The following is a 17,701-nucleotide window of genomic DNA, read 5'->3' on the forward strand; positions in this document are numbered from 1 at the left end:
GAGTCGATTGCCTTTCGACTCGCGTTTAAGAGGTTACCATGAACGTTTGATGGTATTTGATGTTCGATTAGATTGGTTTGGATCGAATAGGATATAGAGCTCGACGTGACCGATTCATTTATCGGAAGGCGGAGGTATTCTTTCGTGCTCCGTTTGGAAGTAATTTTTGATTGTATCTCCGTTTTCCTTACCTTTTCTTTCTTACGTTTTTGGTTTCATTCGATTGGTTGAGAACAGTTTATTCACTTCATCGGTTTGATTAGCTATCGAGTTTGTTTAGTTGGGTTTGTTGTTGATATATCACGTATTTTGTTTCGATGCATTAAGACGAACTAATTTGAACCGTTGCTTTACGATTAAAAATTGCGAGCTGCTTTCGGAATAATTCGTTTTAGTAGAATTTGTCAGAACTTGCTAGAAATGTGAATGAATTTGGGGCATTTCGATATCGATCTTCTTCATTCTATAAGTTTCAACGTTACTCACCGTAGATTTAATTATTAACATTTCTATTATTTATAAATATACCATGACACCACTTTTTTTCTTTTTCCCATTTACATCGTTATATCGTTGTTTCCTCTTATATGTCAAGCTTATCAACAAATCTCTTATTTGAGCCAAGAAGGGCTCCCTCTATGTTTATCGTCATTAACAACGAAACATATATTCTATGAGAATATCGAGCCTTGAATTATAATCAGATTTTACGAATTTGAATCTCATTTCGAAAATGGAGCGATAGATGCTCGACTACAGAATACTTCGTGGAACGATTCAAATTCAAAGAGTTTGGATAGATTTGCTAACCGTTCGATTTATTCTGCCCTCGACGACCTAAACAACAGAAAAACGAGCTTCTTCTAAGGTTCTTTTGTAGTAGTTGGTCGTGAGCAACGTGTATCGACGTGTCTAGGTGAGTCTCGTTAACATTCTTTGCGTATAATATGTCCGATTTTAGTGTATCTATTTAATCAATCTTTCAAGTATATTTAAAAATAGTCAAAATTTAATCGAGGAGCTAACGATAACGTTAAACTTGATTTTACGATACGTGCAAGTAGCATAAATACAGGTATCGTTGTAAGTCTTGGAATGTGTTTAAATGCATATAAATGGAACAATTGCTTGAAAATTATTTATTGGTTGCTTACAGAAATAACGATGATAAATTTTGAAGCATAAAGACTGTCAGAAGAATGAAATTTATCTGGAATCGAATTATGTTTATATTTATGTACATGTTTACATGACCTTGATTGCTTCTAATTACACTATTATAATTAGCAACTGATTGACATACGTTGCATTTTATTTTATCTTATTAAATTCTTATAAAATAAACGACCAAGCAATCAAGAATAGATAGAACGCGATAGAAACGTATTGCATCAGGAATAGATGAAAATATTTAATTTCATTTAAGATAATGTTAACGTTAAAATTATTTGTGGTACCTATAACGCTAAAATTTAAAATGGAATAATTTTTACCGAGAAATAACATCCTTCATGTAAGTAAAAATTTGTTGTTAATAAACACAGGTTTTTTGGCAAATAATAATTATAATACAATTCGTATCATTATTTACTAAATTATTTATAATATTATCTATTTACTGAAAGGACTATATTTATTACTAAAAATTATAATTTGCCAGAAAGTCTGTGTTTCTTAGTAAAAACTTTTCTACGCAGAAGAAAACATATTATTTATTGACAGAGATTATTATTTCGTTTTTAATTTCAGTATTGCAACCGTAAATAATTTTGGTGCTTTACCATTGTTTTATCATTAACAAAGATTATGATTTGACAGAAAAACTTTAGTAATAAAGATTTTTATTTGTAAGAAAGATATTATTTCATAATATTTATTGTTATTAATATTATATCGATAGATAACTTTATTTTCTAGCCTTTTTGTTCTGAAAAGGGAGTTGGCTCGTGGTCGTGTCCACAAAATCAATACACATATACGTAAATACAATATTTTGAAGATAATTAGAAATTATTATAAGATACTTAAAATTCTGGAGAAATATTATTACTATTATTATATATTGTTCAGTTATTTAATACACAGGGTGGTTGGTAACTGGTGGTATAAGCGGAAAGGGGGTGATTCTACGCGAAAAAAGAAGTCCAAAATATAGAATAAAAATTTTTTTTTCTTTTTTTAAATTTTTCCATCGAGACAACGATCTATAGTGAGATCCGTTAAAACGAGACGCGATAAGGTGCACGCGTACCGAGCGAAAATTCAAAGTCGATTTTCTCGAAAACAAAGTCTCGAACGAAAAATTGTTATTCTATATTTTCGACTTCTTTTTTCGCGTAGAATCACCCCCTTTCCGCTTATACCACCAGTTACCAACCACCCTGTGTATTAAATAACTGAACAATATATAATAATAGTAATAATATTTCTCCAGAATTTTAAGTATCTTATAATAATTTCTAATTATGTATAATATTTTATATATTATCTATTGAATAATAAAAATTATCCAATAACAATAAATCCAAGGTCGATATCGTATTTTTTCCCCGAAGCAGCTCGCCTTTTTCTGCTTTTTTTTATCAGTAATATAAAAAGTAATTACGTACATTTGCCAACGTATACTCGTAACGTGTATCGTATACTATATTTTTCACGACGTTTCTGTTCATTTTTATTTCACGTTTGCGCGTTTCGTTATGGGAGTTTCAGCGTTCAGTGATGGATAACGACGGGTCATGCCTTCTCGATAGCAAAATTATCGTTGCTTTCCTTTATTGTTTATTTGCTGCTGTTACGGCCTCGACAAGAAAAATTTCGAGCCACTGTCCGTGATAATGTATCGATTTCATGAAATTCGAACAGAAAGCGAATCAACCTTGAATGGTGGTTAAAAGGTGGTTAAAAGTGAATTTCCTTGGAAGCTTTGAATTCCAACGACGATCATATTACGTTGACTCGTTAAGAACTAACATTAACGCAACATTTTATTCCCATTTTTTCCAATCAATTTACGTACGTTGTTGAATTTCGTTTTTTAAATATCGTAATTACGAATGACAACGCGAAGGATTCAATTAATAAAATTCAAACTTATTTTGATTTATTACTTATTTTTGGCAATTTTGTTAAATCAATCTACACTGTTGAATTCTATATTTTGACATTGTAAAATTATACAAGCTAAATCCAAGCGTTTACGATGGTATGGCATCATTTTGGAAACACGAACATTTCTTTCGTGTGTTTCGATTTACTATCCTAATATACTTTGTTTTTCGTACCTCGGCAAGACGACCCGTAAATTATCTTTATTTCCAGCTATCGATTAGTCCTTAATCAGTTAACGTTATGTGCTTCGTAACACCTATAACATTATGAGATTTTGTACCTGCATCCCGTTAAATCTAGTCTCCAAGTTACTTCGAAGCTTATCTTATCTACATGTCACTGTACTATAGCGTTTTATCGATGTCTGTTTTGCGTTTTACCAATTTATTTTAACAACTATTAACATCTAGCATTCAATTTAATCCCTTAAGGTTTACACTCGTTCCAAAACTATATTCCACTATGAAAATTAATAAGAAAAATTCGTTCTATAAGTAAAAGTCACATAGACACTTGTTCTATGATTGAAAAACAAAAATTAGCAAAAGATTCTCTTTTTATTTGATACCGACGATCGTCGCGTTTTTCATCAGGGACATTCGACGCTCATGGGTGTTTCTGCTCTCACTAAGCGATAGGACGGGGTCATGCCTTGCTGATAGCGAATTATCACCGTTGCATTTCTTATTGTTTATTTATTACCGTTTCATTACGGTTTAATGGAAGTGAGTTTTATTCACGTGAACCCACCAACCAACGGTAAAAACCCTTCTCGCCAGGAACAAAGTGGAAAATGTTATTAGGTTCGTGTCATAGGCGAACGTGTTTCTATCACGGAAGCTTTACTCAGCGAGAGTAATGGCTCTATTATTGCTCCGCAATGCTAGTACAACGCAGTCAACGTCTATTGCACGAACAACTGCACGTTAACATTATGCTAATGTTTTTAGTGCCACTTCGTTCGTTAAGCGTCGATTATTCGACGATAATTTCGCAGCAATATTACGCTCCTTTTTTATTTCCAAGTTGTTTTGTTTACGACTGTAAGTGTCGATAGAATGACGATAATTTTGTAGGAATTGTGCTTAATTTATGTTGCCTTAATTTAAATGTTGGCATTGTAAATATACGATACGCGTGTTGTTGGTTAAAAAAATCAAGATTTTAATATTCTTCGTCATAGTTCTTGGGTTATTAGTTAAATTATTACCGTGTATATATTTTTTTTTACAAATTTTACACCTGTCAGTTACCGAGATAGTGAATTTTATCGCTTCCGAGAGTTTACTGCTGTCTGTAAACTATAGTAAAGGAATAAAATAAAGATGCGATAAATTGCATAAGTATAAGATGTCAAACATGTAGATACGATATATGAATAACGTATATCTCTCGTTAAACGTTATTTCTCTGATTTCTAGAAGAAAAGATATCTTACAAAAATATGTCTTTCAAACGTCACGAACCTAATATAATGAATGATAGAAATACAAAATACCGATTTCGGTATAAAATTTTCAATCGTTTCGTACCAGATAAAATACGAAACTAGTGGGTGGCAACATTTCTGGAACATTTTGCGTTGTGAATGAACGTTTTATACGATAACCTCGAGATTTTGCGTTATCCTTCGTTAAATATTCGCCGTTTATTTCGCTAATTTCCTGCCAACGGAGCAATCGACGCGATGTCGTATAATTATTGTGGTTGTTTTACGATTTTATGCCAATTTACGTAGGATAATCTGAACAAATTAAGTGGATACTATTTATACCGGTTTTATAAAAAGAACTTGAATTACGAATAATATTGTTATCACGTGTTCCCCACTATACGAACTTTCTGATTATTCACCGTCAAAAATGATCATTCATTATTGGATGATCTTTTAGAATGAGTCAAGTATCAAATATCAGGCGAGAAAAAAAAAAATATCGTGGATTCGTTTGATTAAGTAATGTTTTCGCAAATCGTTTGCCGTTCTTTCGTTAATATAAGTATGTCGTCAATGGAAGCAAATGTTTAATCAAAGTATGGCTTGTTAAACGTTTGCAATTGGGTGAAGTTGTTTGAGTAACATGTGAGGCGAGAATACTCAAGTAAATGTAATGTCTTTCACAATAGAAAACTGAAGATATCTCGTAACAATTTTTATTTATTATTTTGTTAATTGTAAAGTAATTTATTTTTCATATTTGACATTTATTTTTCATATTCGTTGTAAGGGAGCGATCCTAATTCAAATGTTAACTAAGCTGCTCAATTTTCAGATTAAATATGTATTTTTTTATTTTCTTTAATATGTCGGGAATAACGATTGCTACAAGATAGCCGAATCTTCGATCTTACGTAAAACTTTGCAGATTCGTTATCTAGGTTTGTCTTATTAATTGAAATCAGGAATTATTATTATATCTAACGAATTAGTCAATCGAATAAAATTATCTAAAACCAGTGAAATAAGTTGGTAAAAGATTGGAAAATTTATATCTGGATAACTTTCTTTTTTTTATCGCTAACATCACTTAATGGCATACTTAATCGTTGGCTAAGTTTTAAGATATACAAGTAACGAGGGAACAGCGGGATGCTGAATAGGAATGGCGCAGCACCTCGATTTTTCTTCTCTTGAGAATTAAAAGTTAATACGTAAAAATGTTATCTAACGATAAATGTTATAATTATCGATGCATAGTAATACTTGAATCGACGTATGAACTTCTAGTCTGTTACATAAATTTATAAATAACGTCATTTCCATCGAAATAAAACAATTCAAATAATCATTTTTAAATATAAAATAAACTAAACTCTCTATCTTTATATTCGTAATAATTTATATCGAAATTATTTCATTTAAGACTTCAACATTTCAGGTTATCCGCGAAGATTTACATAAAAGATATCTTAATTGAAATTTATGCTACCGTTAACGTGTGTTCCGTATCTAAAATTATTTCTTAATAGGAAAATTCGAATTAATTAACAAATATTTAACTAACTTCTATTCTATTATCGTGTATGTATTATACAGGGTGGTTGGTAACTAAGCGGAAAGGGGGTGATTCTACGCGAAAAAATAAGTCGAAAATATAGAATAACAATTTTTCGTTCGAGGCTTTGTTTTCGAGAAAATCGACTTTGAATTTTCGCTCGGTACGCGTCCACTTTATCTCGTCTCGTTATAACGGATCTCACTGTAGATCGTTGTCTCGATGGAAAAATTAAAAAAAAAATTTTTATTCTATATTTTTGACTTCTTTTTTCGCGTAGAATTACCCCCTTTCCTCGTGTACCACCAGTTACCAACCATCCTATATATCGATATCGAGCTCACTATCGATAGCCCGTGTTTTCGTTTCTTCTGCAACGAAGAATTATCGACGTACTCTTCTCCAAATATTAAATTCACATTTTTAAACTTAAAATTCATACGAGATTCTAAGTGATCAAATATCGAAATTAAAACACGTATAATAAACATTTGCCATTGGAAACTTCGTCTTTTGCAACGGCTGATGGATATCGTGTTTTTGGTTTTTCGGGTTTCGAGCCGATCAATCACGCGAACGTAACACTTTCCGTTGAACGTTTCGTTACGTTTCGTTTGATCAGAGCAGATCCGAAAGTTGCAGTCCTCTTCTTTCTCGACTACCAATCGAGTATCCGATAAACTGTGATAACACACAGTACGTCTGGATGTCAATTCGAAATTGCAAATAATTTTTACGCGTTCGTTACACGCTAGCCGAAAAGCAATCGAGTCTCAACGTGAGCAATTCACGTGCAACGAAACACATGGCGCGCGATCGCTGCAGATCGGATCTCAGGGCGTACGCTTGTCAATCACAGGCAACGATTCCGACCCGTATTATTCGAACATACATTATAAATATGTGTACTATAGTTTGTTTAGTAATTGATTATCCAGAATTTGCCATCATTTTTAGATCAAATTTAATCATGGAGAATGAAGTAACTACGACCTCTGTGAGTATTGAAAGTTGATGTAAAAAGTGATTAAATTAAACAGGATAATAAAGAAACTAACTTCTTTTGAAATCTTCTTCAGGACATACCCAAGACGCCAGAAGGTATTAAAGGATGGTTAGGATCGGTGTTTATCGCCACGTCACAAACTATCGTAGGCCAAGCATTCTTCAAAATGGTCGACTCGTTTCTCTGGAGTATCGAAAAGTCTGCACAATGGAGCTTACCAGCTCAGGAAATCGAAGCTGGTATGTTTGAATTGTTTTACCAACTACTCTAATCTACTTTATTATTATAACCAAAGATATTACAAATTTATTTCTTTATGCATTATCATAACTTCAAACGATTTGACAATTTGTATCGACAATATTGGATGGACTAATTTATATTGTTTCGTATTATAAAACAGAGGACAAAGGTAAAGTATTCGGGAAGATGCAACTTGTCAGACCGCTACCGTGGATAATATTTCTGCCAGGATTACTGATCCTTCGAATCATCAGATGTACAATTAACGTTGGTGCTTATATTTTCGGCTATCCACAAATCCAACCGATTACAATGGTATGTAGTGATATAATTCTCAAAGAATTTTTAGTCAAATTTATAATCGCTTTGGCGACATTATTGCATAATAATACAATAATAATATATCGCATAATGTGCGAAAATATATAAAACATCGAATGTAGAGTATCAACTATAATATTTAACGGGTGACAGGAATTTGTCGAGGTTTCAATTTTTGAATTACGATCAAAAAAATTGGAGTCCGCGTAAAGGATCACGAAAGCGTAAAATGTTTCTTAATAGATCTGCGAAATATTTGTTTACAGGTAAGATTCGTGCAAAGGAGTCGTAGACGATTAAGAGCGCTGAACTTGAAGATAGCGAGATCAATGCGGCGTAGTCCGACTAGCAAGGTAAATCGACGTACTGTCAATCTCGTTGCACGTTTTCTTGTATAGGTACTTATCTGTTTGCATATCGATTTTCCTATGTTTGTAGTATAAATAGAAACGTTTATGCGTGTATTCTAAAAGCTTGTAGGAAGTTTGTTTGTGTTATGGAATGTTTTATCCAATAGTAATCGACTTTAATTACTGTAAGAGTAGACATCCTTCTTCAAGCTCGGTTAGTTTTTAGACACATAATTAAAATTAGTACGATAATAGTCTCGGTGATGGATGTAGGACAAGAGATTGACGATGATCGAGGCCAAGAAGGCCTTAATCAGATCCATCAGATTGACTTTGTCGACTTTGTCTTGTTTGGATACGTCCAAATCATTGCCTTCGCCACCACCAACGAAAATTCGCATAAGTCATACGGATCTTGAACCGGTAAGTAAGATTTATCCTTTGAATAAATTGTTCCTGGACTTGAGCAAATTTTATTTTAAACGAGTTTAACAGAATAGTTTGTGATAATATCATGAAGGTTTTATGGTTCATGTAGCATTTGTTTGTTTGATTATTATTCTAATTCGTGTTCGTAATTATTTCGTGAGTATTGTCATCGATGTCTATAGTTATTTTATCATTTTATTTTCTTTTATTTTCAGTTATGTCTCGTACAATTATATGATTGGATATCTATGTAATTGTATGCTTAATATAAAATATTCATTACTTTTAAGCGATGCATTCCCTATATTATTCATAATTATTATTATTTATAAATGTACGAAATGATCGAAGGTGGCAACGCCGGACGAAAAATCAACCACAGAATCTGTCGACAGTCCGATACACCATGAAGCGAAGCGCAAATTTTCTCAGATCAGTTCGGATGAAGAGAATATCGACGGGTCGGATGGCGAAACGCTGGATGTGAAACTTGGAAGATTGGCCATGGAAGATAGCGCAGACGATTTAGATTTTAACGTGAGTATTCCATCTGTGTAATTAAAAATCAAACACACTGACCGTCACGGATGAACTTTTCATGGTTACGTATATTCTTTTAAGCTTAATGCCTCGTTCAACGTAGTCAAGTTCGACGAGGTCGAGTCTTGAAAAAGAATATTTCACAAGTCAAGTGTAATATAATAAGTTTATACCTTTGTACTAGTAAAGCGATTACTAATGACGTAAACTGTGGATTTTTATGCAAATTCACATCTCTGAGAATATATTTAGAAATGTAGAAAATCGTCTTACCTACTGCTTTAGTTTTCTTTAGTTTTTAAGCTTATGAAAAAGGTGACCTGATATTTTGAAAAATTGATACGGTCCAGTGTTGACATTTATTTCGAGTTTGATGATTTAGACGTATCGACAAACAAGGCTATTAGTAACAAGATTATTATATGTTCGTGATTATTTTAATTTACAATTTTTTGTAGGAAAATTTGTGGTTTGGTGTTTTAGCTTGCCACGTGTAGCACAGGGATCAACACAGCATCCAGCTCGGTGAGCAGCGACGAAGCGGAAAAAGATGTGTCTTTAACGGAGTTGAGGGATATTCAGAAGGAAGCTAATGAATTTCTCCAAAACGTGGCTATGCTAACATCTTCGGAGACAGTGGTAAAATCAATATAAGTAGTAGTCTTGCTAGTAGTATAAGTAGTTCTGTATTTTGTGTTTAATGTGGATATGAAACAGTTCGCAGTAGAACACTTAGGAATTCATCGTATCGTTTCAAGACACAGTCTGTTGTATGTAGTAATCTGATAATAATTGTAGACAATAATCAATGTGTGTTGAAGAATTTATTGTCGTATTTAGATTGAAATAATGTTGCAGTAAAGTCGAATATACGTAATTAAATAAAATTTCAAATAATTCAATTGAAATACATATTTGAAGAAGATTTGAATAATTATATTAAAATACCTAGGTAGAAATATACGAATAATTCGATGAAAATACCTATTTAAAAATCTCGTAAACTCACGTTAACACGTTGACTGACGATGACACCACGTTAGAGAGTTATGACTTGATCGTTGACAGATAAATTTATGTAGTGTTTCAATCAAAAGAATATCGATTTTTTTCTATCAGTAAAATATTAATTTTGTTTAAACGACGGTAGATTAAATTTGTATTTCCTATGAAAAAAAAGAAAAATAGGCTTCCCTCTATTTTCTATCTATATTACTTTATAATTATTTTATAAGCGTCGTTTTGTATTCTATGTAATTTATCACTTTACGCAGTATATTTCCATTCAAAATTGCAGATGCCGAATTTGGAGAAATTGGAGGGCACCCTGGATGGCGAGAAATACGGCGTGGACAGTTCGGGTGAGTCCGTGTATTCGTCGGCAAAGGAATTCGACGAGGACTGCGACACCGTCTCTTACACGGCCATCGGCTGTCCGAGTAGTTCACCGAAACAATCACTATCCATCGAGCCGATTATTCCGGTGAACCACTCTTCCAGCCGATGCTACGAGGCAGGGAATTTCCAATCTGACTAATTCAACCAATGATCATTGATTAGAATAAAGATGGTTTCATAGAAACAATGTTAAATGTGAAGTGTCTCGTGAACCATTTTTCGACAGCCTTATCCTACTAACAATTTTATAGGAAACGTACATAGTGTTTTCGGATTTTTTGGCCAGATTTTTATTCGTGCGTTTCGCGAATTATTTTATCTTGACATTTTTATGAAATTTTAGAAAAGAATCGATCTTTGAAATTCGATCGAAAAATTCTAAAACATCGTATATACAGAATATATGCAAAGAACATATATTCGATATGTGTATTCGTAGCGTATCAATTCACAAGTAGTTGCAGCTTATATTAAGTAGCTTCTCCTAAGAGTATTTCTCTGTTCGTATTTAAAGAAGAAATTCCAAGAAATCCCACTTAACAAGTTAAGTGCCATTTGCTTTGTCATTTTCAGTCTCATTGAAATATGTCGACAATTATTTGGCGAATAATTTCAATGAAAAATTTATCAATGAATTTTTGTTTTTTTAGTATCCGAACGCCGAAAGCCGATCTGTACGTGTAAACAGTTTATCGATCATGAAGTAACGTCTACGTCGGAGCAATTACCAATAGGTACGTATTTAATTTTGTTGAATATCTTCGTGATTGAAGTACTTTAAAGGTGAAACAAATATCCATTAACATTCAATCCTTCCATTCCTTCAATCTCATTCATAAAAATATAAATTTGCATACACGTCCATAGTTTAAAGACTAATTATTACTGTTGCTATTTATCAACTACTTTATATCAAAAATGCTAACCAATATCGAAACTATAATTCTTTCAGACCAGATCTCGTCACCGCAAGAAACCGATGAAGTGTTCATGAGAAGCCAAAACGAGCCAGCAACTTGCGAATTACCGCCAGTGCAAGAATCTTGCGAATTACCGCCAGCGCCAGAATATTGCGAATTACCGCCAGCGCCAGAATCTTGCGAATTACCGCCAGCGCAAGAATCTTGCGAATTACCACCAGCGCAAGAATCATGCGAATTACCACCAGCGCAAGAATCATGCGAATTACCGCCAGCGCCAGAATCTTGCGAATTACCGCCAGCGCAAGAATCTTGCGAATTACCACCAGCGCAAGAATCATGCGAATTACCACCAGCGCAAGAATCATGCGAATTAGCGCCAGCGCAAGAATCATGCGAATTACCGCCAACGCAAGAATCTTGCGAATTACCGCCAGCGCCAAAATTTCGCGAATCACCGCCAGCGCCAAAATTTCGCGAAATACCATCAGGGCAAGAATCTTGCGAATTACCGCCAGCGTCAGAATCTCGCGAATTACCACCAGCGCCAGAATCTCGCGAATTGTCAGCAGCGCCAGAATCTCGCGAATTACCGCCAGTGCAAAAATCTTGCGAATTGCTCTCAACGGCAGACTCGTGCGAATTACAGCCAGAATCTTGCGGATTACCGCCAATCCCAGAATCTTGCGAATCAACGCCAACCCCCAAATCTTGCGAATTACCGCCAGTTCCAGAATCTTGCGAATTGCCGTCAGCACCAGAATCTTGCGAATTATCGCCAGCGCCAGAATCTTGCGAGTTGCCGCCATCTCAAATACCTTGCGAATTAACGCCAGCACCAGAAACTTGTACATCAGCGGAAGCTCATACTCTGGACACAAAAGAATTCCCAATTGTGCAAGAAAAGGATCACATGCCCGAAAAACTTGAACATCACCGAGATACCAACTAAACCTTCTTGACTCAAACACTCAACCTGAATAGAAATGCTGTCCTCTCCAACCTTCCCCTAGATAGGAATCGTAAAAAGGGGGAAAGACGAAAACAGAATCTCCTGACCATATTAGGACGATTATAGATCACAATTGGAATTTTACGAAAATCGATTCTCTTCTTTTTTATGTTCCTAGTTTTTAGCGATCACTCGTCATCGATAAAGTCGACAAAATCGAATTGCGCACGGCCGTCGCCTAAATTAAAAAATCGAGATATATTTATTTTGAGCACCGCTAACGTTAATATTCTAAATTTCAACGACACTGATTTCTAAATTTGATAATTTCAAGCTACTAATTAAGGGTACGTAATTATTTGAGACACCACTGATGCTGATATTCTAAGTTTCAACGGTTCTCGTTTGTAAAGTTAATGATTCAGTGTAAATATACGCTTCTTACTTCGTTTGATCCATTTTGGGCTAAATGACTTTATAAATTCGTGTTGAACGTTTTTCTGACATTCGAGATTCTGATACTCGGGGAAAAAGCTATATCGAGAAACAGCGGTCTGATCGTTACGAAAGTTTCGTTCGAGACGGCAATGTATCGCTAGCACGACCAACGATAAAAAAAATTCTGGCAGATAATAGGAGATAATGGTTGAGCGATTCACAGGGCAGATGGGATTCTAGCCACTTGTGCAATATTTGGTAAAAAATGTCCGATCTATTCGGCATGGTGTAAACTTGCACGACGTTTTCTCGTGTTGCTCAAAGTACAAAATGGGACGCGTTATCGTGTTCAGCCTCCCGCTTCAGAGATAATTCGCGTAGCCATTTATCGTGGTTGCAATTTTTCATGCGCGGTCAGTTTGTAAAAATAACGTCGGGAGAAAAAGTTGGAGCTACTCCTGTAAAATTTATAATCGATAGTAATTAATAGAGAATTAAATTAAGAGGTAGTAATTACATAGCAGAATGTTCTTGAAACTTCGAAGATTATTCTTGAAGAGAAGGCCACGAGTATTGATAATTATTTTAAAAAGTAAATTAACAAAAATCGAATATCGTCGTATTGGTGAAAATTAAATTAACACGTGGTAATTAGAATATAAAATGTAATTAGAGTGTATCGGATATATCGATGCACTCGAAGTTTCAAAAATCAGATTCGCATCGTTGAAGCTTCAAGGGGATCATTCTGTTCTCTAGTTTCTATTCAATTTCAAAAAACAAAATAAAGACACTATATATTGAAGAAGACTGAATATGATTACTTAGAAAAGCTTGATCTCTCAGAGCTGGAATAACATTTTAGATCACGTTAACGATATATTTTACGAGCGATTAAAAACCCCGATATAAATTTTCCTAAATAATCATATTAAATTAACCTAAGAAGTGCGCACGAATGTGAAATTATTCAAAATGTTTTTATATTACTTTTGCAAAATGAAATTTTTATTTTTGAACATAGTGTCATTTCTTAATAAAGAAAGCCATATATTCGTAGCATTTTTATCGTCCTCCTGCACACACAAACTTTACATTAACATTTTATTTATATCTTTGCGTTTGTCAATATCATTCGACTATGAAATATTCACAATAACCATCGCGATACGATAAACGATAATTTCCATTCTTTTTTAATTTTTTAATCGTAAAACAAACAGTTTAATCGTAAAAGATAAGAAAAAATTGTTCCTAACAAGTTAAAAAGCATTGTTTTTTACTATTCCTGAGAAATAATATTTCCTCTTTAAAAAGATATATAAAATGCAACAAGCATTTTTTAACAATATTCAAAAAAAAAAAAAAAATACTTCAAAAAGATTCTATCTTCTATCGAGGAAACATTTTTTAACGATTCCCTTATTCGACTAATTTACTCATTGTCCTATTATCGTCGACTGATTTCTATCATCTCGACCGCGAAAATTCACGAATACGTCAATTCGTAATTATATTTTTATCTCGCTACGCAAATACGCGATTATCGAAGCGAGACCGTATCGTTATCATTGAACGTACGATTTATTTCATATGAATATATTATTTAATTTTTACGTTTCTGTATTTACGAAATCGCCATCGAATATACGGATTACGGATTCTACGATGACATAATCGTTTACTACATAACCTTCAGTTGTTTTAACTGGTAGTGAACTTTTTTGTTGTTGGCTCGACGCAACGCGCGCTGTTGAAAATAACCGATAGCGTTTCAGATTCAATTTTTTGATAATGGATATTTATTGATCGTAAACTGCGTAGACGTTTATACACTATTTCGTATTATATGATGTTAGAATGATACATGCCGGATGATTGAAATGCTGAAAAAATACTGAAATGCGCAAGAGGTAAAACAGGCGGTGATAATTAACCCTCCATAATGGCATAGACATAACCTAAAACGTCTTTTATTTTATTCGTTCGTCGTTGCATTAGGAATCTTGTCATTACGTGATTACAGTGGCACAGAACAGGCTATTTATAAGAAATATTAATTTAGATTACAGCTATAATGCCTTAGCTTTAATCTAGATTAAAGTGAAAAATTGCAATCAGTTATAAGATACAGTAACATAATACAGAAACTTTATTTTTCATAAAAACAAATAAAATTCTAGCTGCGGATTAAAATCACAATCATATTGCTTTTTTTTATAGATTTATAATATAGCTACTTGAGGTTAGTTTAATCTTTCCAGGTATAAAAAAAGATACATAAGGTGAAATTCCAAAGACACGACTTTAGAAACTGGGCGAATCGTTTTTATTTACAGTAAACTAATTCCCGAATGCTCTAAATAGTTTTCACTCTTCGTGTTTGTAATATTCGTAGTTTTACTTTTTTTTTTTGCTAAAATTCGCAGGCTATGATTCTTTAAGTTTCTTATCAGAATTCAGCCACCATCTTGATTGACACGTATCTTGAGACACCCAGTATGTTACGATCTAACTTAAGTTTCTCGAATATCGATCTTTCTTGGCGCGAACTTTTCGCTCGCATAATGTAAAACGTTATCGTTGCAAAATCGATGTGAATTAGATTAATAAATACCGGAAAAATTTTCTCTCGTTATAAAATGCAAACGGTTGTCGAAAAACCTTAAAAAAATTATATGCAACGTATCGAACGCGAGTATACGTTTTATTCTACCTGTTCCAAAGCATTTTTTTTTCTTCTCATTTTATTCAAGAATGTAGCGTTATTGCTATATGACTGGCGCATTATTATATTGCTCGTAATATTAATAACACAGATATTGAGCGTTCATTCTTGCGAAAAAAAAATATCTCTTATCGTCAATCACGATAAGTTGAGATTACGGCCCATATGTCGTGCATGTGCTCGATGGACAGATAAGTGCGTTACACTGTCCTAGAAAATGAACGGAAGAAAGCTCATGAGGCGATCGTTCTGGCAATCGTGTTTGTGGGTCACTAAGAATCCCGAAATAACCGGCACGAATTAATCGTTTTAATGCGATAAAGGAACACGAATTGTAGCGATGACGAACGTCAATCGTGTTTGTCACATACACCTTATTTACAGTGCTTTTTATCAGATTCTACAATTCATTTTCTTCGTATTAAATTGTTGCAATGACGTAAGAGCACTACTAGACGATACGGAATTTAATGTATTTCAGCCTAATTAATTCACCAACTGTAATCGTAAATGCTGTAATAAATACAATGGTGTGCCAATACTTTTCTCATCCACTTTATATTTCCGATTTATCTGGAAATAATTTAAACCTGTTCTCGAATAGACCACACGAAGAGTCGTCAGAACCCATAAAATTGAAATATACTTATCACCTAATATTCGCATAATTTTTCGTAGATTCGCTTGAACCGAAGACTGCGTGGAAAACCGAAAGTCGAAGGTTGTGCACCAATCGCAGGTACAACTTTCAATATATCGATAACGTGTTAAGGAAAGTGAGGGAAGAAAGGGAGTGGTTGAAGAGGAGGAGGATAAGAAGCGAGATATGTGAAAAGAAGGAAAGTACGAGTGGGAGTTAAGGTTTTAAGGAATTGTAAAGCAAATCTCTTCCTTGATCCTTGAGCTTCGCGTTAAGAAAAATATTACCTATTTAACTACTATTAAATACCATAATTCAATAACGTGTCTTGTAATACTTTGGAAAACGCTAAATAACGTAAAGTTTATTAGAGTTTGTCAACGAATGGGTGTCTTAATATTTACAGCTGGCGATATATTTAACAAGACTGACGTATACATAAAGTCAAAACACGGAAGGAAACATTTTGTTTTATCAGTGCACTCGTGGCAGCCTCTGTTCGGTAGCACTTGTCGGTTAAGCCTGGATACTTCACCTCGAGGGGCACTTGTCATTAACAAATTGTAAGGTAGAACCGAGGTACGAGTCGAGTAGCAACAATTAGCTGGTTATCTGCAGCAATAAATATGAACTATGTCGTGCCCTTGACATTTAAAGTGTTGCTATCTGCCGATGAGACGAGACATCATAATTACCAACGTTGTCCCGAGATCCGCGGAAAAGTCGTTATTTTCCGGGATCGTTACACTTAAACGTACGATCGTACGAACGGATAACGGCCAATTCGATAAGACCGTCGAATTTTCATTATCGAACAATTCATCGAATTTCGACGATGGAAAGTTCTTTGGGGAAGATTGAATTCGAATTTACGACCGAATTATCGTAGCATTAGATGGATTTAGAGTCGGATCTGTGTCGAGCTGCGTAATAATTGAGCTAAGGTTACGTAAAGCCACGTTTCTTTGGTTTGTGGAAAATACGAAAGCACGATGCAACGTTATTTACGATCCGCATAAAGATCGTGCTTTTTTATTATCAGAATATCTGAGGGAGAAAAGTTTGACGAAAGTATGAAAATATAAGGTAAAATATTTGAGAGAAAAAAGTTTGACGAAAGTACGAAAATATAAGGTAAAATATTGTTATCGAACATAGACCACGGTTAAAGTCACGATCCCGTTATAAATGGATGTTAATTTTTATTGAGCTTTATCGTGTTAAAGTAATGGAAATTTGATGAAATTAAAAGTTATGCCAAATTAATTTGAAATTATATCAAACGAGGTGATTATCGCCAGAATGACACGATATATAAAGCACAAAATTGATGTGAAGAATGTCTATCGTGTAATGTAATTATGAAGTAATAAAAACAGTGATAGTAAATATTGTACGTGCGTATCTATTGGGAGCTTTTTTATGTCAGGCTAGCATAGAAACAGTAACACAGATCACTACCATTGGTCCGAGATATCAACATGAAACCACACGTGAAAGATATGGCAATCTATTATTTCTACTTCTTCTATACCGTACTTTTCTACTTCGCGACAACTTTTTCCCCTGACGCAACGATGGCAACGATAAACTGTCTTTACGTTTAACAGACCAACCTTCTCACCAAAGTTA

General features: G+C 34.0%; 1 protein-coding gene across 4 annotated transcripts in view; it reads left to right on the plus strand.

Annotated features, from left to right (window-relative positions):
- LOC100744004 (paternally-expressed gene 3 protein) overlaps positions 1-13,756 on the plus strand; it is a 14,603-nt gene extending 847 nt beyond the window's left edge. The window contains exons 1-11 of one of the 4 annotated variants that reach the window (XM_033324243.1): positions 674-916; positions 7,062-7,101; positions 7,184-7,349; positions 7,514-7,668; positions 7,941-8,027; positions 8,298-8,447; positions 8,805-8,990; positions 9,477-9,632; positions 10,291-10,354; positions 11,042-11,125; positions 11,344-13,756. In XM_033324243.1, coding sequence (XP_033180134.1) covers positions 7,075-7,101; positions 7,184-7,349; positions 7,514-7,668; positions 7,941-8,027; positions 8,298-8,447; positions 8,805-8,990; positions 9,477-9,632; positions 10,291-10,354; positions 11,042-11,125; positions 11,344-12,263 — 1,995 coding nt within the window. In that variant the 5' untranslated portion in view covers positions 674-916; positions 7,062-7,074 and the 3' untranslated portion in view covers positions 12,264-13,756. Of the gene's footprint in view, positions 1-673; positions 917-1,489; positions 1,514-7,061; positions 7,102-7,183; positions 7,350-7,513; positions 7,669-7,940; positions 8,028-8,297; positions 8,448-8,804; positions 8,991-9,476; positions 9,633-10,290; positions 10,355-11,041; positions 11,126-11,343 lie in introns of those variants that run through there. The other 3 variants (XM_033324253.1, XM_033324249.1, XM_033324255.1) reach the window with 3 other exon arrangements.
- The last annotated feature ends 3,945 nt before the right edge of the window (positions 13,757-17,701 follow it).

Source organism: Bombus impatiens, unplaced genomic scaffold (assembly GCF_000188095.3).
Source record: "Bombus impatiens unplaced genomic scaffold, BIMP_2.2 scf_0051, whole genome shotgun sequence".
NCBI classification, from domain to species: domain Eukaryota; kingdom Metazoa; phylum Arthropoda; class Insecta; order Hymenoptera; family Apidae; genus Bombus; species Bombus impatiens.